The sequence below is a fragment of the Capricornis sumatraensis genome, chromosome 3, assembly GCF_032405125.1.
Source record: "Capricornis sumatraensis isolate serow.1 chromosome 3, serow.2, whole genome shotgun sequence".
Lineage (NCBI taxonomy): Eukaryota > Metazoa > Chordata > Mammalia > Artiodactyla > Bovidae > Capricornis > Capricornis sumatraensis.
Window position 1 is genome coordinate 89,032,277 of NC_091071.1, and position 23,160 is coordinate 89,055,436.

Consider the following 23,160-nt stretch of genomic DNA (forward strand, 5'->3'; position numbering starts at 1 on the left):
ATGCAGCAGGGGAAGGAGAGGGTGGGACGAATTGAAGGAGAAGCATGCAGACATATGCATTACCACATGCAAAACAGCGAGCCAGTGGGAATTTGCTGTGTGACTGAGTTCACTCACCCCAGTGCTCTGTGACAACCTAGAGGGGTTGGATGGAAAGGGAGATGGGAGGGGACATAGGCATACCTATGGCTGATTCATGTTGATGTATGGCAGAGAGCAACACAATATTGTAAAGCAGTTATCCTCCAATTAAAAATAAATAATTTTTTTTAAAGACAATAATGTAACAAGTGCTATATCACTTCTGGGCACATGTAGAACCAAGCAGCTACCATCAGAAAGAAGAGAGGAAAGGGTGGTCCCTTTTTAGTAATCATGTCCAGATATCTCCAGCCAGCAAGTGGAGGACTTACTCTCCAAATTTTAATTCAGCTTAGCTAAAGGGTGTGTGTGTGTATGCTGAATGGGAAGCAATCTTTGGTGATTCTCTCCCTGTGTGCAAATTTGTTTTCACTTTTATTAGAAATGTAAATAAAATTAAACTCTATTATAAAATGTCTTGGGGTCAGTAGGTTTAATTTGCAACTAGTCCAAAGACTCTATCCTATTCTTAAGTAGGCACACTATTGGCTATACATGAAGATTTAGGCCTTGCCTTTAAACATAAATACTTTACGTTGGTTTTACTATATTCTTTCAAGTGGCATCTAGAAGAGGCTGAATGCAAAGTTTTGTTGATATGCATTTCTTTGTTCTAGATACTGTATAAAAGGGCTTGGGAGGGAACCAAGGCCTATGGCTACACCCTGGACGAACGCTATATCCCCATTGTGGGAGCCAAGCATGCTGACTTTGTGAACAGTGAGGTCAGTAGGCCTTTTTCCTTTCATAAGTTTGAGAGTCTTTCTAGCCACAAAGGGCTGGTTGGAAAGTCCTAGTGATTCTCAATGCCGTACCTCCTTCACAGCTGAAATACAAAGAAACGTATGAGAAACTGAAGGGTCACTACCTGGCTGGAAAAGAAATCAGTGAGTTCCCCAACGTGGTTCACTGTCTGGACTTCCAAAAAATGAGGAGCTTGGTAAGCAAAGTTCACTTTAACAAGAGGATTAGCACGCTTCAGTGTACTACTCTCCTGCCTATTTGTAATCTGCCCTTGGTTTCAAACTCAGCTGGGGGTGGGATAGTGAGGAGTGAGCCAGTCTTGAGACTTTCCCCCGTCCCTGCCACGTAGCCTTGCACCCCTTTGGCAGCTATCAGTTTTCACCCTTTCCCCACTATTCCTCGGAACATGGTGAGGGCTTTGTATTCGGAAAAAGGAGAAAACAAGGTTGGTTCCTCTTTACTTTGTGTTATAGTAAAGAGACGGGAAATTTTTGAAGAAGTAGAATATATTAAAGTATCATTTTTTTTAACCTTGGTCCAGTCTAAAGGTATTGATCTATATTGAAAATAAGACTCTGGAAAAGATTGATCAGAATAGCTTAATGGCTCTCTTATTGTTGTCTTTAAATATGTATCATTCTTTAGTTGAACTACAGAAGGCATTATGAGGACACCAAAGCAAATGTCCATATCCCCCAAGATATGATGAATCACGTGTTGGCTAAAAGGTGCCAGTACATCCTCAGTGACCTGGAGTACCGACACTACTTCCACCAGTGGACATCTCTTCCAGAAGAGCCCAATGTTGTCCGGGTCCGGCATGCGCAGGAGATCTTGAGTGATGTATGTGGTTCTTTCTGCAGCTTGATTAAATTAGAGCCTTCACCCAGCCCTGCCCAGGGCCCCATGCTCTTGTTGTCTCTATATTCCTAAACCCTGCTGCTTTTCAATACAAAGTGGCAGGAGTAACCTTTTTTGGTGTCAAGAGCCCCTCAGAACAATGAAACACCTGTGTTAATTATTTAATCTCTTCAACACTAGACTAAAACTGAGCTGTTACTCTCCTCCTAAACTTCTTTAGACTAGGGCATTGGGCTTCCCTAGTAGCTCAGCTGGTAAAGAATCCTCCTGCAAGGTAGGAGACCCCTGTTTGATTCTTGGGTTGGGAAGTTCCCCTGGAGAAAAGATAGGCTACCTGCTCCAGTAGTCTTGGGCTTAGCTTTTGCTCGCCTCCTAAACTTTAGGGCATTTAAAGACTTCCAGCTGTTGAAAAACCCACCCTATGGCACCTTATACCCACCCTGAGTATACTAAGCACAGCCAAAGGCTGACAGGAGAAAATCAAATGCTTGATTGGAAGTGCAGTTAGTACTGGTCACCTTTCACTGTTCCTTCTTTCTTGCAGAATGTGTATAAAGATGACTTGAATTGGCTGAAAGGCATTGGGTGTTACGTTTGGGATACACCCCAGATCCTCCATGCGAAGAAATCGTATGACCTCCAGAGTCAGGTGAGCCATATTCCTAGAAGGACTAGCTCACTGTGGATTGATGGACTCCATGATGCTCCCAGTGAGGTAATAGCGAGACTGTCCCTGTGCCCAGGCGGGGAAAGTGGCTCTGTGACAGTACACAGTCTAAGGGAACCAAGGACCCCTGCCCAATAAAACCTCTTCTGGTGGCCGGCTCTTGTGCTGGCCTTCCTCAGTTTGCGTCTCCCCCGTGGTTTAAGGCTATAGACGTTTATAGCAGACTGTTATCTGGGAGCTATTTCATAGTGAACTACTCTCAAGCATGTATACCTTAATTGATCAGGTTAACTGGTAGGGAGTAGAAACCAAATGCATATGTTGACCATAAGTATTTAACTTTTGAAGTAAGAAGTAGTTATTTGGAAAACTCCACAGCAAAAATTCATCTCGGGGAGGGCAGCTATCGGATGGGTGTTGAAATTGAGGGCCTGTTGTCAGGGACAGAGTATAAGCAAGGAAAAGACAACATGATGAAGAAGGGACCTGGCAAAGACCCAGACTCCACTTTTGGTCAGGAGAAACTGTTAGTTTCAACAGCTGTGCAAAGTCTGCAGGACTGTCCAACCTATCCTTTTTGTTAAGATTAAAGCAGAAACCCAGAAATGTACATCTAAGTTGGCACAAATGGCAGACCTGCATTTTACCATTTTCAATAACTTTTCTTTTTCTTCACAGATACTATACACAGCAGCAGGTAAAGAAAATCTAAAGAATTATAACCTGGTCACAGACACACCACTTTACGTGACTGCTCTTCAAAGTGGCATTAATGCCAGTGAGGTGCGTCTTCTGTGCACAACTCTCCCAGGACAAGCTGTTTTTGTCTTACATGTTGTCAAATAATAGAAAAGAATAACCTGTCTTCTTTGTCTGTAGGTGAAATATAAAGAGAATTATCATCAGATCAAAGACAAATACACGACAGTTCTAGAAACAGTGGATTATGACAGAACCAGGAATCTGAAGGATCTGTTTAGCAGTGTGAGTTGAGTTTTCTTTTCTCTGTATTTGAGTTACCCTTTCCACCTTTAAAGACAATAAGAGATTAAGGAACAAGCAACCTTACCCCCAAAGGTCTTTCTAATCTTTTTCCTGGAACTTTAAGTTCCTACTTTATCTTATAAATTCTAACAGGTACAAGTAAATAAGCCCCAATGTGAGTATTGTTCTATGTCATGCAGTTCGATACAGATTCACTAACTTGTTCCCTAGAGCAAACAGGTACTGTTGGAGCTATTCTTTGTTGACCCTGAACTTGTTTTTCCCTAGCTTTTCCTTTGGCCAGTGACTTATAGATCACAGAGGCACTCTTTTTTTTCCCCTCCTGTGAATTGGTTAATTCATCAAACATTTTTTAAACTTCATTTTGAAATAATTTTAGATTTACAGAAAAATTGCAAAAGTAGTAAAGAGAATTCCCATATACTTTTCTCCATAGAACAATTACCGAAACACAATAAATTAACATTGTAATGATGTTATAGACTTTATCCAGACTTCAACAGTATTTCCACTAAAGTGCTCCTCTGTCCCAGAGGCCAGTCCAGGATCCCATGCTGCATTTGGTTGTCATGAATCCTTAGTCTCTTTGTATCTGAGAATTTCTTAATTCTTCCTTGTCTTTTTCTGATCTTGACCCTTTTGAAGAATTCTGGCCAGTTATCGTGTAGAATGTTTTGAAGCTTGAGTTGATCTTAAGTTTGCTCATGATTAGGTTTAAGGTATTCCTTTTTTTGGCAAGAATAGCACAGATGTGATGTGCCCTTCTCAGCACATTATACCCAGTGGTACATGGTATCAGCACCTGGGAATGACCTTGATCACTTATTTTAAGTTGCTATCTGCTGAGATTGTCCACTGTAGACTTTCTTTTTTACCTTTGTTATTAATAAATATCTTGGAGGAGATTCTTTGGGACTATGCAGTTATCCTGTTTCTCCTCACACTTTCTCTCATATATTTTAGCATCCATTGATGGATCTTACCTGCAAGAATTGTTACAGTTCCCTACCAGTTGTTTTCTCTTTCCCTTATCCCTTCTACATTTATCAATTGGAATTCTTCTGTAAGAAACAGCTGTTCCTTCTCCACTGTCAGTTTCTCTGTTTATTTGTATCAGTATAGGTTCATGGATATTTATTTTATTCTGTGGGATAGATGCTTGAATGGTTTCAACTTTGCTGTTGGGAACTATTGTCTAATACAGTTCAGCACCGCAGGGTTCATTCACCTTTTCCTTGTTTGTAACTTACTTTTCCAACTTGTAACTTTCTATTTCCTTTCCAATGAAAACATTGACTTTCATTATCTTTGATATATCTACTTATTTGTGCCACCCTTGTATGCATATAAAATACTTTCAGAATTTCTAACACACACCCCTGTGAGAAACAAATTTATTAACTAGAGGAAGGTGTTTTGTGTACAGTTACTTTTGCCTATAGCCTTAGAGTATTCAGTCAAGATATCCATTTTATAAACTAAGTCAGTTGTTTTCTTCACCACTTCCTTCACTGTAGCTTTGTTATACATTTGTAATACAGTTAGATTTATTTGCTACAGTTTGTATTCCATTTTAGTTCCCTTCCCCATCTTGATTATTGGTTGTTTTAATTTACATGCAGTAAATTTTACTTTGTGGTACATAGTACTATACTTTTGACAAATACATAAAATTGTACATTCACCATTATAGTCAAGATACAGAAAAATTCTATATCACCTCCAAATTAACCCTTCCTGCCCCACTTCTCTCCCCTGGCACGCACAGAGCTTTTTTCCTGTCCCTATTGTTTTCGTTTTTCCAGAATGTCACTTAAATGTGATTACATGGTGTGCAGCCATTAGGTCTGGTTTCTTTCTCTTAGCAAAATGCATTTATGTGTTAGCTCATAGCTGCCTAAATCAGTACTTTATCCTTTTTATAGCAAAACAAAATTCTAAACCATAGTTTGTTTGTTTTTCCAGTCACAGCTAAAGGCACATCTGAGTTGCATCCAGTTTTTGACAGTTATCAGTAAAGATGCTGTATACAAATGCGTATAGGTTTTGTGTATTCATGGGCTTCCTTTGTGGCTCAGCTGGTAAAGAATCCACCTCCAATGAGGGAGACCTGGCTTCTATCCCTGGCTTGGGAAGATACTCTGGAGAAGGGAAAGGCTACCCACTCCAGTATTCTGGCCTAGAGAATTCCATGGACTAGATAGTCCATAGGATCGCAAAGAGTCGGACACGACTGAACGACTTTCACTTTCACTTTGTGTGTTCATAGCTTTTTATTTCTCCTGAGTAAATAAATACCTAGAAATGGAAACATTTTATCTCCTACTATATATCTATTTAATATTAGTGGTTTTCATCCTCTAGGAATCCTAGACCTACGGAGGAATGAATATGTCATCAAAATCTCTGATAACTGTCAAACTGTGATAAGTGCTATGGGAGAGAACAAAATAATGGACTCTGAAATTATGAACAAAACAGTAAAACAGTTATTTACTTAGGAGCACTTGGCTCCCACAGAGTGAGATTCAGGGTCGTTAGGGAATGTCTGAGAAGGACAGAAACAGGGAAAATTTGCCTCTGGAAGCTATCCAGATTGCATTATTCTGTGTTCACTAGATTTTTAACCCCTACAGAACCTGTACAAGGAGGCCTGGGATAAAGTGAAAGCCACCAGCTACATCCTGCCTCCTAACACCGTGTCCCTGATGCATGCCAAGGACCAGAAGCACATGGCCAGCTATGTAAGTCAATTACCCTTCCCACCATTCCTTGCCCTTCCCTGCTCTCCTCTCCCAGAATGTTTCTGGTTGGTTCTTGTGCTGCCCAGAAGGACCCTCAGCACTTTCAAAGGGGCACACCAGCAAAAAATTCCAGGTGCTCGGTGACCACAAAGTCGGCGCATTTATTCTTCCTCTCGAGGGCTGTAAGGTCCAGAGACAGTCACACATGCATGAAGGACACCAATGTGACCTTTTAGGCCTCCTGTGTGCAAATGACACGGGTGGATATGGATATTTTAGCCAGAAAGGGAAGAGGGGACATAATACACCATATAAAATACACTCTTTTTTTTAATAGAATTATGTGACCTTTGGTAGAAAATAAACCAGTGAATGTGATAACCAGTTACTTCATCAGCCCCCAATATGATTTGAGAAAATCATTAACTTTATATCTATGAAATATAAAAATTTATAAATCTTTTGAAACTGTTTTTTAAAAACAAAACATTTTGTATAGACATAATTTTCAAAAAATCCTAAATCACATGAGTTGTTTGAATATAGTATAAGATCTTAGCACTTTTAACCCTTTATGCCTAATATGTTCTTAAGTAAAACCTTTTATTGTAAAACTCCCTATAAATTTCATTGCAGTTCTAATAAGCCTAGTTTTCTTTCAGAAACTTTGCCTCTATTAGAGACTTTTACCTCTTAATTTTGAACATTTTATGTAACACTTTAGACCCATATTTCTCAGATCTTTTTTCCCACACTGAGAAATCTATTTTCTTCTGCAGATCAGCACATACACACACACCTGAAGTTTTTGAGAGTTCCTTCTGACATAAGTATTTTACAGAAGGGTACTTATTGCTACACTGAAGACAGTGCATCCTGATCTTTCAATTCTATTCTCTGAATCTTCATAGAAATGCTAGAGACCCAGGAAGTTGGTTTCACTACCATCTAATGGGCCTGGAAATGCACAGTTTAGAAAAAGACTTTGTTAGATAACATATGGAGTAAATTTTTACCCAGAGGGAAAAATTAAATCTATATGATTTTTCCCAGAACCAACTTAATTTGGAAGATTACAAACAGACTAGCCCAAAGGATCAAGTTTTTCATTTGAGAATTTTTTTGTAGATAGTTTTCAGAAAGCTCAGCAAAGGCTTTTTCCTTTAGTCATGAAAAAAACTTACAGATGCAAGATTCTCCAGGCAAATTGTCCTTGAAATGATATCAAACATAGAGAAATTAATTTTTAAAAGAAGGATTTCAACTTTAGTTTTTTTTTTTTTAATGCCTTTGAATACTATTTTCTTTGTAACTGAGAAATAGCTTAGATATAAGGAGCATGTGAACTAATGTTCTGGAAAATTCTGATGGGAATTTCCTTGATTTCCATCAGTGAAGAGCTTTCCTGAAATTCTGCATGGATACTCCTATCTTTCCTTTTTTTCTCTTAACTGAGATGTGGGCCTCTGAGTTGTAAGAGGATTGTTATTTTATCATATGCCAGAAGAGAGGATCCCAGTCTCTGTAAAGGCCTTTCCTCCTAGTTCATAAAATAAAGAAACATTCATTAATAGGCAATATGGCTTAAGAACTAGACATTGGTTTTCCCATAGAATTTAGTTGAACTGTATTTTTGGAAAACCTCATAGAAACTGAAATTCAAGGATTGAGTCTCTTAAGCACCAGACTTGTCAGTTATTAAAAACAAATTCCTGAGCACATTTTTCATCTTTTACTATGGTTAAGAAAAACAAAGCCAATATCACAAAAGAGATCATTTTTTAAATTACATCATCTTTAAAATCAGTTGTAGTAACAGCAGAAAACTTCTATTGGTATGAGAGTTTTAAAAATGATATGTAGAGGATGTTTATACATAGCTTGATCTAATCTTCAGGTAATCCTATGGCAGGTACCATGCTTCCTCTACCTCTGGGCACAGACAGGGAAACAAGCTCAGAAAACTGCTGACCCCAAGGTGGCCCATCTTCAGAGCTGGGTTCTTGTTAATTAAGTCTCATGTTCTTTTAACAATATAGATCCATCGCTCTTCAAAGCTGTTTTACTTCCTTTCTATTTTCTCTCTATAGGTCAAATACCGCGAAGAATATGATAAGTTCAAAGCTCTTTACACTTTACCCAGAAGTGTTGAAGATGATCCAAACACAGCGCGGTGCCTCCGAGTTGGCAAGTTTAACATCGACGTAAGTGATCCTGAAGGCTGGTTTCAAAAGCCAAGTAATGGAACCACCAACTATAAGTCCGAACATCATTCTCTTTAGCGATGCACGTGGCACTGACTGTGCACGTGTGAAGAAGCTGAGAGTTATTTCAGCCCATACTGCCTTTCCCCACCCCTATCTGCAGAAAGTGTCAGAAACATCCAGTCCCCATCCTGCCCCCAGCCGAGTGCTCTAAGTGGCGCCCCAACCTCTGTGGGGTCTAAGAAAGGCATGTGTTACCATGATCCTTGGATAGCTCCCTGTGTAGCTGGTGTGTTGTGTTATCGCCGCAGCGCCTGTACAGATCCGTCTATGAGAAGAACAAGATGAACATCCACATCGTGCCTGACATGGTCGAGATGGTTACCGCTAAGGATTCTCAGAAGAAGGTCAGCGAGATCGACTACCGCCTTCACCTCCACGAGTGGATTTGCCACCCCGACTTGCAAGTCAACAGTCACGTCAGGAAGGTCACAGACCAGATTAGTGACGTAAGTCCGCTGCTTATGAAGGTCCTCTTCCCCAGCCCCGCACATGCCCCCCACCAATAGAGACTGACTCACTTGGTTCTTCAGCTCAGCCCTCTTCCAGAATCACTTTCCTGTACACCCAGGGGTCTACCGGGAATTCGAGCTGTCTCTAGAAGCAGGGCTCTGCATGCTGAAGTCTGCAGAGCACCCATGGCCTCAGGGCATAATGTCTTGCTTTTCATTCCGCAAAGTCATCCTGGGTCTAGAGCGTGTCTGTGTCTTTCGTGTTAAAGTTAGTCAGGTTTTTTCTTGTTCTGACCCCCTCCATCTGTTGCAACCCCCAGATTGTGTACAAGGATGACCTCACCTGGCTGAAAGGCATTGGTTGCTACGTCTGGGACACTCCTGAGATTCTCCACGCCAAGCATGCTTACGATCTACGCAATGATGTGAGTTCACCTTGTTTTTTGGTTTTTGGTTGTTTCAAGTATGCTTCCTTCCCTGTGTGGTCTAGAGTCAAGGGGAGAGAACATCAAATACAGACACTGTCATGCCCCACTGTGTCTGAAGTGGTGCTGAGGATGGCTGAGCTGGAGGAAGATGCTGAAGAGCAGAGCAGCCATTTCTCAGGAATGCAGGCAATGCAGATGAGCTGTCCCATTGTCCCCGGTGCAGAAGGGACTCCTGGTTCTTCTCGCCACCTTCCAAATGATTTTGGATATATTAATGAGCACATAATTCCTATTGTTAGGTCTCATTTATTAGGAGTCTGTGATGCTATAGACAGGATCTATTTGTAAGGAGAGGATTTGCTAGGCAAGGTAATACTATAATCAAGATTTTAGTGAGAAAGCTTAAATATTCCTAGCAAGGCAGTTGTCAAGCCTCCTGAAGACTCTAGACTACCCATGTGACTATAAGCATTGATTACACTGATTGTTATAAAATTCAGTGCTAAGGTTCGTGCATGCCATGAGCTAAAAGCAACCAATCTCTATGTGAAAACCAACAATTTCAAATATACTGAATGGTCTAACACAGGCTTATTTTCTTTCTTCCTTTTGACAGATCAAGTACAAGGCTCACGTGCTGAAAACAAGGAACAATTACAAGTTGGTTACTGACACTCCTGTCTACGTTCAGGCTGTCAAAAGTGGGAAACAACTAAGTGATGTAAGTGCCCACTGGAGAAGTTACTTCAGGGAGAGTAAAACAGGGCCACTGCACTAGCAGAAGTGGGAAGAACGAAAGACAGGGCAGGCCAGGCCATTTCTCAGTAGGAGACCAGTGCTGGTGCCTTAGAAAGTACTGAAGATTCTTCTCTGATTTCCTCAAACCTGATGTGTTCTATTCATTTCCTGGAGTGGTGTTGTAAGTAATCCAAGTTTATGAAATCCTTAATGTTTTAGAACTTCCCAGGTTGCTTTTTATATCCTTGTGTCATGAGCAATGGTTTATGCCTCATAGTCTCAACTTTCTAATTCACTTAGTGCTCACTGTGGTAAGGGAAGATCCCCTGGAGGAGTGCATGGCAACCCACTCCAGTATTCTTGCCTGGAGAATCCCATGGACAGTCCATAGCATTGCAAAGAGTTGGACGCGACTTAGCACATGTGCATGCATGATAAGATGGAGAGAAGAGGGTCTCTGCAGTTACTGATGAGGCCTCTAGCACATGTAATCCGATAGACTTGAGAGAGGCACTTAATCCCCTGAGCCTCAGCATCCTTATGTGGACAGCGGGAAAGTGGATGGAAAGCACCTGTGTGATAGCACAGTGGTACAGAGCAGGCTGCCCCCTTTTCACTAACCCCACAGGTTAATAAGCAAATATTAAATCCCACCAGTGAGTCAGAATGTGAAAACCTTTTACTGTGGAGCTCATGGTGGTAAAACACCCGCTCTTCCTCTTCATATGCCTGAGCTGACTCTTCCACTGATTTCTCAGCGTGGGATCCACACACTGGCCCTATTCCATTGGACAAGGCCCAGTATTCGAGATAGAGTTCCTGAGGCAAAGGGAGCAGGCTGCCATCTTTATATTAAGAGACTTGGATTTGCATTTACTTAGCTTCTTTCAAGCCTGAGGCCACAGTGCAGTCCACTCACTCTGCTTCCCTCTGCATCCAGGCCGTCTACCACTATGACTACGTGCACAGCATCAGAGGCAGAGTGGCTCCGACCACAAAAACCGTGGATCTGGATCGGGCCCTTCATGCATACAAGCTCCAGAGTGAGGTGAGCAGTGAGAGCTGGGCAGACTGCCCGGCAGAAACCCAGGACGAGGGCCAGGCCTCTGTAGAAGTGGCCTCTCCTGGGCATCCTCAGCCTGACCTTGTAAATCATAAAGACTGTTCCAGTCACATGAGCTAAGCAAAACAGAAAACCAGTGTATCACCTGTCTGCCCTCTTGGCTGAGAGCAAGCAGTGGGCATTTTTGGAACAGTGCATACATAGAAGAGGATCAATCAACTATCCCTGCTCTCCAAAAGCTTGCAGTCCAAGACAAGAGGACAAAGACAGGCATATAGTCAGCAAAGACCATGTACAATAAGAAATAAAGCTAAAGGTTACTGTTAGGCTTCAGAAGAGAAAGAGGCTAGATTCCACTCATCTGGTAGTCAGGAAGATCCCCTGGAGAAGGGAATGGCAACCCACTCCACTATTCTTGCCTGGAGAATCCCATGGACAGAGGAGCCTGCTGGGCTACTGTCCATGGAGTCGCGAAAGTGTCGGACGCAGCTTAGCGAATAACACTTTCACTTTCTCAGTGTTACATTGGTCTCAAGGTATTGAATGTTAAAAGTAATTTGGTTTTTAATATTTTAAGTATTAGTCTTATTTCCTATACCTCTCCTGAGAGAGAGACTACTTCAAATCACAGATAGAAACTCCTTTCCTCCTCCTGCATGGAATATGAGCCTCCCGACCCAACAACCTAACATCAAGACATTGTGTTTATGGGGCTCTGAGGGCTCCCAAAGATGTGTCTTATAATTACTACTATCTCAGGATTGGTGATGGCTTGAATATCAGCTAACCATAGGGTTAACCACAGAGGTGGCACTGGCTGCCTGTTTACTTTTCCCAGATTATTGCTGGATGCTATTCTGTGAACCAGGCATATCTTTAGAAATAGAGGTATTTTCTTTAAGCCTCTTCACTCATTGCTCTTTTAAAAAATATATATGTTGAGTAATTTAATATGTATGGATGTGAGAGTTGGACTATAAAGAAAGCTGAGTGCTGAAGAATTGATGCATTTGAACTGTGGTGTTGGAGAAGACTCCTGAGAGTCCCTTGGACTGCAAGGAGGTCCAACCAGTCCATCCTAAAGGTCAGTTCTGGGTGTTCATTGGAAGGAATGATGCTAAAGCTGAAACTCCAATACTTTGGCCACCTGATGCGAAGCGCTGACTCATCTGAAAAGACCCTGATGCTGGGAAAGATTGAGGGTAGAAGGAGAAGGAGACGACAGAGGATGAGATGATTGGATGGCATCACCAACTCAATAGACGTGGGTCTGGGTGGACTCCGGGAGCTGGTGGTGGACAGGGAGGCCTGGAGTGCTGCGGTTCATGGGGTTGCAAAGAGTCAGACACGACTGAGCAACTGAACTGAATTTAATTCATTGCTTGACTCTTAGAATTTACTTAATTCCTTCTTGAAATCAATTCAGTGGGTGTAAGTAGATTGAAAACCTAACACAAGCTGGAAATGATTTGTTTAACTTAGATCCATCATTTGACATCGTTGTCATTTAACTTGCTCTTCATCCTGGCAGAATCTGTACCGAAAAGCTGGCCTGCATGCCCTGCCCACTGGATACAGGCTTCCAGTCGACACCCCTCACTTCAAACACACCAAGGACACCCGATACATGAGCAGCTATGTGAGTGGTCTCCTCCTTGTTGAGATGGGGCTTAAAGTAGGAAGGAGGATACTAATATTTATTAATAGCCTATTTTCATCCCCTTAATCACATCCTGAAGTTTCAGCATGATACAGTGATGGGAGGAAATTCCCTGGTGGTTCAATGGTTAGGAGTTGTCACTTTCACTGAGAGGGACATGAATTTATTCCCTGGTTGGGAAACTAGGATCTTTCATGTCATGCAGTGAGGCCAAAAAAAAAGATGGAATTACAATAGTTTTTTTAAAAATGATGGTAGCAGGGAAGGGGAGTTGTTATATTTTCTAGGCATGTTGCTCCTGCAGTTCAGCAGTGCCTGGTTAGCATGATGGGTTAGTAAACGACTTTTCACGGGGTTCTATCTGCATGACACAGTGACCTTGGCTCAGGGATCATGGCTGCCATAATGCTTCTAATTCTGTTGGCCTTAACACAGAAACATCCTGAACTATCTCAAATCACCTACTGGAAATGCTCCTTCATATGTGTACTACTGCTGTGTGGCGACAGTATAGTCTGCCTTCTGCAATATCTTATAATAAAAAAATACAACTTCACCGTGTGTTCCTTTGAAAAGAAAGACTCTGATACTTGCCTCATGACTGACCTTCTGGGCCCATTTCCTAGAAAGCTCGGAGGGTACTTAGGTTCTCATTACCTGCAGCTTTCCCAGGCATTAGCACTAATGGCAACTTTTCCCACTGGTGTCAGGCTGGGATGTAATGAGCAGACCTGGAAAGGAATTGTCTGTCCTGGTGACCCTGGCCTTCAGGCCATACCCACAAGCCAGCCATCAGCTCAAAAATGAAATCTTCCTTCCATACTGCCCTCCAGAGCCCTGGGAATTGAACCCACCGACCAGCGAACTCCCACAGCCAGTGGCCCAGTAATATGGTTTCCAAAGCAAAGTCACAGATTTAATTATCTAACATCATTGTTTTCAACAGTTTATGAAGTTGTTCATCCATCAGTCTTAAAATCATTCTCTCATTTCTGCTTTGCATATTCTTAATTTCCTAGCCATATTGGGACAAAAAATACAGGGTTTTTGTTGTGTTTTGCCTACCAACTTACAAACAGACTTAATCTAGGCAACCATGAATTGTATTCCTTTCTGGATCTGGCTTTATTAGCCAACAAAATAATTTTCAAGACTTAGATTATTAGAGAAATTTTGTCAATGATTTTTTTCCCTGCTTAATGCTTAGAGAGTAGTTTTCAAATGAAAGTGACAACGCTCTTCTGTTTGCCAAATGTGATGCTTACTCTTTGTTCATCCATCAGAGATCTCCTTCTCACTTTGCTTTTGCAGTTTAAGTACAAAGAAGTTTATGAACACATGAAGGCATATGGGTACACACTTGGACCCAATGATGTCCCATTTGTCAACGTCCGGAGGGTCAACAACATTACCAGTGAGGTACTGTGGCTGTTAATTCTGTGAGGAGTTTCAAAGACCAGGGCTTTGTTTGCAATGCATTAAGAATTAGTTGTATTTCAACTACAAACTTCAATTTATCAGCAAGGAATAAGGGGATCCTTTCTTCATCATTTTGATACTGGTGTCCTATGGCAATATTTTTATATATTCAGTAATACCTTTGTTGAGACCCACCCATCCATAGATTATGATGCAAATTAATTCCTTCCTTTGACATTTGTATTAAAAATCTTTAATAGGTTTGCATATTAGTCTGATTCATGAACCTGAATAGTTTTCTATGTGAACTATTGGTTTGAATATCTAACCCTACTTTCCAGCCATCTGATAGAAAGTGGAAGCCTGTGCTTCAAATTTTTCACCCAAGTAAAATAAATACCATTTTCTATGTTTTTCTAATTTCAATCACTTTCTGTACCTTAATCTTGCCTTTCATGGCCGTTTAAATATGTGAAATATTTGATTAATGTACAGATGCTGTCATCATCCTACACTAAACACCTGGAATGATTTTCTCCCCAATGCAGAGACTGTATCGGCAACTATACCACAAACTGAAAGACAAGATCCACACCACTCCCGACACGCCTGAAATCCGCCAAGTCAAGAAGACTCAAGAGGCTGTCAGCGAGGTGGGTATTTTCTTAGGAGAGAGGGGAGGCCATGGAACCCAAGGATGAAGGTCACACTCACTGGTCTCTAATTTATGTGTTTATGGGCATTTTCCCCCTGCAGTTGATTTACAAATCAGACTTCTTCAAGATGCAAGGCCACATGATCTCGCTGCCGTACACACCCCACGTGCTCCACTGCCGCTACGTGGGCGACATCACCAGCGATGTAAGCATCTCATAAGGGCTTTCTGGGGGACGCTTAACAAGAAGCAGGCTTGCTCTCCACATGGAAGCCAACCAGTCTTTGGCAGCCTTTTGCACTGAGTACTTGTAAACTGCGTGTACAACTTGGATGTAAAATTGTGTGGACCTCACATTTCTCCAAGTAGTAAGAGGACCACTTGGGAGATACAGGAATTGCTGACCACCATTCTACATTCAACACCAAATCATTACTAGCACCTCATTCCAAGTGGCCTCTGTCCTAGGCACATTTAGTATCTTTCTCTTGCTTACCACTACTCCCACCCCCTTTCACCACTTCCTATTGTCACTGTTTTTTTCTCCTTCTCATAAAAGACCACTCCATTTAATCTATGGTATTTTTCATCCATATAATAATAAAATAATAGCCATGTCCTTTTTTTAGGTCAGGGTTAACAACTTAAAATTTAAAACCCTGTGATTTACTTGAGTTCAAGCAAACTCAGAGGACGGGGTGGATGTGCTGAACCAAAATGAAGATCCTTCAGTATAAAAGCATCACTGCTCTGTCTTAATTGTTCTTGTTTTGAATTTGCTCACAACTTGCTATATTTCTATGTTTGTGACACAGATTAAATACAAAGAGGACTTGCAGATCCTGAGGGGACTGGGCTGCTTCCTGTACGACACTCCAGACATGGTCCGCTCCCGGCACCTGCGGAAGCTCTGGGTGAGTGCCCCCACAGCTCTGCCCGCACAGCTTCACAGGCTGGGCAGGAAGAATCTTGGTCTATAGCTTCTGTTAAGGGGAAATTTGCCCTCAACCCCCCGAGCAAGTCATGACTCACTTAAGATGATGTATGCCTCCTGTAAAAGGTAGTGAACTTAGTAAAATGATGAATTATTCTTGGTCCTGCCTGGGAAGATGCCCAGGACATAGAGAGGGTCAGCACGGCTTGCACGTGCCCACCATTTGAAAGACAACGCGTGACCACGACATGCAATTCCTCAAGCGATTAATCGCCTTGCATTCCCATTGTTGCCTTCTCAAGTCTCACTACCTGTACACCGATAAGGCAAGGAAGATGCGGGACAAATACCAGGTGGTGCTCGACACTCCAGAATACAGGACAATGCAGGAACTGAAGACACATCTGAGCGAGGTGAGCGCGTCTGTCCCCACACGGGCCTCATTCCTCTAGCAGTCTTTCTTCAGGTCATTGTGCTAGGCCCAAACCTCCTCCTGCCTTCAATTACAGAGTGTAGCCACCCTGTGCAAACAAGTTGGTTGACCTCACTTTGCCTCAGTTTACTTATTTTGTCCCTTTTTAATAAGATGAGGCTGTTGATACTTGCCCTGCCTATAGCGGAACATTTGCATGATTTTGTAGATTAGAGAGTCCTGTCTTACACCATTGTCGTAGTCTCCAAACTGAATTTATTTCTAAACTTTCTCTGTCGTTAATCCCTGCTGTCAGGACTCTGATCATGGCAGTGTTATCAATGGCTCTCTGCTCCGCTGCCCTCTCAAGTTCCAAAAGACTGTTTCATTTTCATCTGCCCCGCCTCGCACTAAGGCTCCTGACTGATTGCAGTTAGCTGTGCACAGATGTGACCCTTTCTCCTATGTTGGTCCGTTGAAGAGTTGCCCCCCATCTTATTTCCATGTGTATCCTATAATGCTTTGGTCATAACAGATGTCCATGTTTGCCAGGGACTAAAAGGTGCTCCCTAGAGATAAGGTCATCCCACAAATGTAAATGTTCATTGGGCTGTTCTCATTCAGCCCAGTTTGTCTTGTGGCCTTATTCATCAGACTCCATCCAGCTGTCAGGTCACTTCATCAGCTCTCCTTTCTCAGTGACTCTGATGTGTGCTGATTAGGAATGACTGATGTTCTTAGACTGAGAGGAGCCCTGGAAAACCACGCATCGTCTTTGGTGGAGAGGAGTTGCAGCCTCCTACACTTGGAGGAGCCAGGGTGGAGGACGAGTCGCCCTTCAGCTGTCACAAATGCTGCCCTGGGCATGTTTGCTTTGCTGAGCGCTTCCCTATGCTGTTTCAACCAGCGCAGCACTCGGATAGGAACGCATGTGGGGTTCTTCCCCCTCTGGAAAAGGGACCTCTCCACTCTGGCTAACTATCAGAATCATCTCTGAAATATTTTAAAACTGCCCTTGAGTGGACTCAATCCCCCCACGCTAGACTCTGATTCTCTGTCTGGATATCTGTGTGCTTTTAGCGGCTCCATAAATGGTTCTAATATTCAGCCAGCACTGGAAACCACTGCTTTAAAGTATTACATCTCTCCTCCAGCCACCAAATGATTAAGTTGTTTGGGAACGTAAAGTGCTTATTGGTATCTCAAAATACCTTTACTTCTCTTAGCTGTCTGGGTTCAGAATTATCTAAACCCCTTTAATTTCTCTTCTTCCCAATTCCTAGTGTGATCTTGCGCATATTATGCAACAACACTGAGGAAGAAAAATGGCATTTTTTTAGTAGTGCAATCTCTCTCACACTTGCCTCTCAGTAGAATGACCTGGCTTGAGAAAATATCAATTCGAGCTACTACCCTGGATTCAGGTCTGGGGTAGAGCCTGCAAATTGTGCTTAATAACGGCTTTGGGGGTTCTTTTTTAATTGAAGGATAATGGCTGGATGGCATCACGGACTCGATGGACATGAGTCTGAGTGAACTCCGGGAGATGGTGATGAACAGGGAGGCCTGGCGTGCAGCGATTCATGGGGTCGCAAATAGTCGGACATGACTGAGCGACTGAACTGGACTGAATGGCTTTACAATATTGGTTTTGTTTCTGACATACAGCAACAGGAGTTAGCCATAGGTGTACATGTGTCCCCTCCCTCTTGAACCTCCCTCCCAACTCCCATCCCATCCCACCCCTCTAAGTTGTTACAGAGCCCTGGCTTGAGTTCCCTGTGTCATACAGCAAATTCCCATTGGCTATCTGTTTTACATATGGCAGCATATATGTTTCCATGCTACCTCTCCATTCATCTCACCCTCTCCTTCCTCCCCAAGGACTTTGGGGTTTTTAAAGATCAGGAAAGTTTTGGAAACACTGGCTTAGTAAAAAGTTGATGACCCAAAGTTCAACTTATTGATTTTGGAGTTGTCTTTAAATTGTGCAACTTTTTGACACATATTTATTTGTAGTACTGGGAAGCAGAGATGTTGTCCAAAGGAGCATAAACAATGCATACCAGATAATGCATACCTAAGTACAGGGGAAATATACTTCAAAGAGAATTATAGAAATGGCATGGAGGCGTCTTAGTTCCAAATTTACTTCCATTTTGTCATGTGACCTTATCTAATTCACTTCAACACCCCAGCTTCCTGAGCTAGAGAATTAGACTAGATGATGATTTGGGCTTCTTTTAGCCATAAAATTCCATGATTTTTTGGATTTGATTTATTCAAAAATTTGGCCTGGGAGAAAGAGTAAATTTCTATTTTATTTCCTTTCTTTCAGTAGTAACACCAAAAACAGCCCCGAGCAAATGAGCTAAATTTTGTTTCAACTTGTACTTAAATATAATTTGATGTAAGGAAATGGACATGAACATACATATGTGTATATATATTATTTATTTCCTACATTTTATCTGTTCAACCAGCATTTTTATCCACGATTAGGATAAATTAGGATTTATTCTCCATTTAGACTTTCTAGTTTGCCTTATTATATTAAAAATACTAAATAGCCTCAATATTTACTAGCGGGCTATTATTTTTCAGATCTTTTATCTAAATACAAGGTGATACTGGGATGACCCAGAGGGATGGGATGGGGAGGGGGGATTCAGGATGGGGAACACGTGTACACCCATGGTGGATTCATGTCAATGTATGGCAAAACCAATACAATATTGTAAAGTAATTAGCCTCCAATTAAAATAAATAAATTTATATTAAATAAAATCTGGTGGTTCCAGAAAAAGGCTAAATAAATAAATACATACAAGGTGATAAAAGAATGATAAACTAAGCTTCTGCATTCCATGGGCTCATAATCTCTGAGAAGAAACAGACATCAATAGGAAAAGTCATATCCTACAGGAATGATCAAGACAGTATGGACTCTATGAGTTCTTCAGGCAGATAAAACAGGGAAGAAAATTCTAGGTAGGAAGTATTTGAAATGGGCCATAATGAGGTCTAGAAACTGGGACTGGTTTCAGATAGCACATGGGGAATATGGAAGACTATTGGGAAATGAGAGTGGAGACCTAGGATAGACAGGCCAGGTTATGAAGACTTGTGGTTGGTATATTAATGATCTTGGACTTGATGAGAAGTCACTGAAGAATTATTTCTGAGCAGGATAATCTGAACATTAAGACCTAATTAGTTCTGAACTTTAAGAAAGTCTTTTTCTCAGGCTTTTTAAAGGTGGGTAAGCCCTGTGAAGTGTCTGGTAGAGGATTTGGGAAGGTGGTTTAGAGGCTCTTAAAGATGTGTAGTAACAAGCAGTATAGGAGGCTGAACTAGGGCATTGGCAGTGGGAAAGGAGAAGAAGGTCATATTTAAGAACTGTCACAAAGTTAGGAGTCCAGGATTCATGACTGTTTTGATGTGCAGATGAGGGAAAAGGGCTCTAGAATGACTCCCCAAGTTTCTGGCCTGTGTGGCTGGGATATCAAGGAGCTATTTAACAAAATTTGGAAGCCATCAGTCTCAGACTGATAGTTGAAGCCCTGGGTACAGATGAGGTTATCCAAGCAGAATGTATAGGGTAAAAGGGGCCAAGCCAACTCTTAACTCCAGCTAATAGCTGTCTTTGGGGAGTGCAGAACCATAGAAGGAAGCTGAGGAATGCCTAGAAAGATGGGAGGCCACCTAGGGGAGAATAGGGGAATGGAAGGCAGAGAACAGAGTTCAGGAGTGAGCTTGCTGAGCAGTTACAGTTGTTGCAGAGAAACATTCTGCTGCTGCTGCTAAGTCGCTTCAGTCGTGTCCAACTCTGTGCGACCCCATAGACGGCAGCCCACTAGGCTCCTCTGTCTCTGGGATTCTCCAGGCAAGAATACTGGAGTGGGTTGCCATTTCCTTGGATTTGGCAATTGTAATGTTTGCGGGAGTCTTAATGAAATTCAATTCCTTGGAGTGGTTGGGTGGCAGCTAAACTATTCCCTTGAGAAGTTAATCAAAAGAGAAAAGAAAAACACACAGTCTGCTTGGTTGTGAAAGAAAGAAATAAAGCCTTTGGCAGAAGTTGGAAACGACCTGATGGAAAGAGGGACTTGGGTCTGTTTGTAGAAGAAGGGAGCGGGCTGGAAAATCAGAAGGGCTGAAGGTTTAGAGAGGCAGGGGTTAACTGCTGGAACAGGGTCCTAGAAGGCATGGGTGAGAAGGGACCATGAACACAGCCGGAGGCTGGACACTTGAACAGGCTGCAGAATGTCTCTAATTTTGATACAAGGGAATAAGAAAAGGAGGGGGTAAATAAAGTATTGGTTTATTGGACAGAAGTCGAGGTTGTCACAGTGGGAGAGCCCTGCTTTGTCTCTAAAGTCAGCAATAAAGGCATCTGCAGGGCACAGGACGTGTCAATGAAACAGAATGATGGTTATCACTCTTTTATGTCCAGCTCGTGTACAGAGCATCCGGAAGGAAGCAGAAGTCAATCTTCACTTCAGTTCCTGATACACCTGATCTCATAAGAGCCAAGAGAGGGCAGAAGCTTCAAAGTCAGGTAACATTCATACATGAAGATTCAGAAACCTCCCGGGCTGGCACCAGGGGGAGTGTTTGTGTGTGTGTAGAGGGCTGGTTCTGTGTTCCTGACCACTCCTGTCAGTAGCAGACCCTCATACCTGGTGGTCCTGATGAAGCCTCGTGCCCTTTAACTTCAAGAAGCTGTTTTCTCTGGGGGCACTTGTCACTATGGTCAGGTTTCACATGAGCAGGTAATGCCAAGCCATCTAGTCTAAGTCCTATACAGTTCTAATCATTGGGTGAGTGGTCCGTGGACTCCAGGTGCTGAAAATAAAATCTAAAAATTCGTTCCATAGAACCTATCTTTTGTCCAGAGACAACTGAGACCACATTTCATGCATTCAGGCAAAAATGGGGGAAAATATGTTGATGAATCTATCAGGATTTTCTCATTCTTCTGTTGGCATTTTATCACATGTATTTAGATTAAACTGTACTCAGCAATAAGAATATTAGATAACTAGAGTGTGTACCTGTGTTTCTTAACATGAGACAGAGAAAGAAATAAACGGAAACATACATAACAAACAACAGGGCAAAAACAGGTAGATACTGCCCTTCCATTTTAGGGTTAGAAATGAGTAAAGAGGACTGAATACTAAGTATGGTGTTTTATCTCTATAACATCTGATCCCTATTCTTATTATTTAGTATCTGTATGTTGAGCTCGCCACCAAAGAAAGACCCCATCATCACGCTGGAAACCAGACCACAGCCCTGAAGCACGCCAGACACGTGAAGGACATGGTCAGTGAGGTGAGTTGGGAATTGAGCACTGAGGCACTGGCAAAGAAAACAAATCCCTCATTCAAACCTTTACCTGCTGCCTCTGATCAGAGAGCTCCTTTCTGATACTGCACTCAGCAGTATCAAGACACAGAAGGCAGAGCTATTTTCTTAACGAGCATTATCCGTTGTGTCCCTAGGCTGGATCTGTGACATGGTTGTGAATTGGGAAGGATGAACACTCCTGAGCTTAAATTTCTCTCTCTTCCATCTTCATTTCTTAGAACAAGTACAAGATTCAATATGAAAAGATGAAGGACAAGTACACTCCGGTTCCAGACACACCAATCCTCATCAGAGCCAAGAGGGCTTACTGGAACGCCAGTGATGTATGCATCTCTCCCTTCTTCCTTCTGCTGTTAGAGGGCAGCCAAGGTGGTGGTACCTAAGAAGCATGAGATATTATAGTCACATCTGTAATTCAAAGTCCTGCCTCACAACATGAATCAGGAAAAAAACGAAAACACAAAGGCCAAACAAACAGGCACCAACAATACCCATTTGGCAAAGTCGCTAAGAATAACGCTGGGAGATCCTGAAAACCTACTGCTTTTCTCGTTACTCTTCAGAGCAAAAATATGACCCTTCTGATTCTTTGGTAGCATTTCCTAGGGATGCTTGCTGACTAGTTGTTACTTATCCATAAAATGCTGCCCTGGGAGCCAGCCAAACATGGTTTTAAATCCTGATGCTGTGATTTGGCTGCTGTACGACTCTATATAATTTACCTATTTTTTCTGAGACTCTTTTCTTGTATTTGGAATGAGGATAAGAATTGTGATAATTAAATTAGACTAAATTTCAGGATAATGGTACACATTTTTAAAACAGTACTGGTCTCTTAGTTGACATTCAGAAAATATTTGTTCCTCTTTTGATTGCTAAGTCATGTGAATGATACATTTGTTAGAATTAGCAGGGACAGATTTTCATCTCCCATACCATATGATCAAGGACAAGAGTGTCTTTCAATGGTAATGAGATTTTCTGTTAATGAAGATATGAAATAAATCAACCCCGGGTAGATGGCTGGTCCTTACCAGTTTTGTGTCCCAGAACCCAACTGTGAATTCATTGCACCTGTTCAGATAACAGGTAACAACCCCATCACCCTCAACTCAGCAACATAACTCTAGGATTTCAAGGCATCCTAGCTAGGTACAGTGATCCCTAAACTGAAATGTGAAAAGGTACAGCCAATTGGGACAATATCTCAGTTCTATAATTTTGTCATAAATTTTCACTTGCAGCTAAAAGGAGTCTACTAGTTGGAAAAAGGCCATGTCAGTTTGCTTAAAATATAAGCTGAGAAAATTATAGTGTGAAAGTGTTGGTCGCTCAGTTGTGTCCAACTCTTTGTGACACCATGGACTGTAGCCCGCCAGTCTTCTCTGCTCGGGGAATTCTCTAGGCAAGAACACTGGAGTGGGTAGCCTTTCCCTTCTCCAAGGGATCTTCCTGACCCAGGGATCCTACCCTAGGTCTCCCGCATTGTGGGCAGAGTTTTCACCATCTGAACCACCAGAGAAAATCATATGCTAACCTCAAAATCAATTTGCGTGGGTATTTCTTGTCTTCTTGTGACATCCCCATCTTTATCACT

General features: G+C 42.0%; 1 protein-coding gene across 1 annotated transcript in view; it reads left to right on the forward strand.

Annotated features, from left to right (window-relative positions):
• The window catches only part of NEB (nebulin), a 211,255-nt gene that overhangs the window by 140,187 nt on the left and 47,908 nt on the right, over nucleotides 1–23,160 (forward strand). Inside the window, exons 88-108 of the mRNA XM_068968129.1 lie at nucleotides 759–866; nucleotides 968–1,081; nucleotides 1,531–1,728; nucleotides 2,291–2,395; nucleotides 3,092–3,196; nucleotides 3,293–3,397; nucleotides 6,055–6,162; nucleotides 8,253–8,366; nucleotides 8,678–8,875; nucleotides 9,199–9,303; nucleotides 9,923–10,027; nucleotides 10,985–11,092; nucleotides 12,639–12,746; nucleotides 14,079–14,186; nucleotides 14,735–14,839; nucleotides 14,943–15,047; nucleotides 15,657–15,755; nucleotides 16,078–16,188; nucleotides 20,644–20,748; nucleotides 21,423–21,527; nucleotides 21,782–21,886. Coding sequence (XP_068824230.1) covers nucleotides 759–866; nucleotides 968–1,081; nucleotides 1,531–1,728; nucleotides 2,291–2,395; nucleotides 3,092–3,196; nucleotides 3,293–3,397; nucleotides 6,055–6,162; nucleotides 8,253–8,366; nucleotides 8,678–8,875; nucleotides 9,199–9,303; nucleotides 9,923–10,027; nucleotides 10,985–11,092; nucleotides 12,639–12,746; nucleotides 14,079–14,186; nucleotides 14,735–14,839; nucleotides 14,943–15,047; nucleotides 15,657–15,755; nucleotides 16,078–16,188; nucleotides 20,644–20,748; nucleotides 21,423–21,527; nucleotides 21,782–21,886 — 2,424 coding nt within the window. The remainder of the gene's footprint in view (nucleotides 1–758; nucleotides 867–967; nucleotides 1,082–1,530; nucleotides 1,729–2,290; nucleotides 2,396–3,091; nucleotides 3,197–3,292; nucleotides 3,398–6,054; nucleotides 6,163–8,252; nucleotides 8,367–8,677; nucleotides 8,876–9,198; nucleotides 9,304–9,922; nucleotides 10,028–10,984; nucleotides 11,093–12,638; nucleotides 12,747–14,078; nucleotides 14,187–14,734; nucleotides 14,840–14,942; nucleotides 15,048–15,656; nucleotides 15,756–16,077; nucleotides 16,189–20,643; nucleotides 20,749–21,422; nucleotides 21,528–21,781; nucleotides 21,887–23,160) is intronic.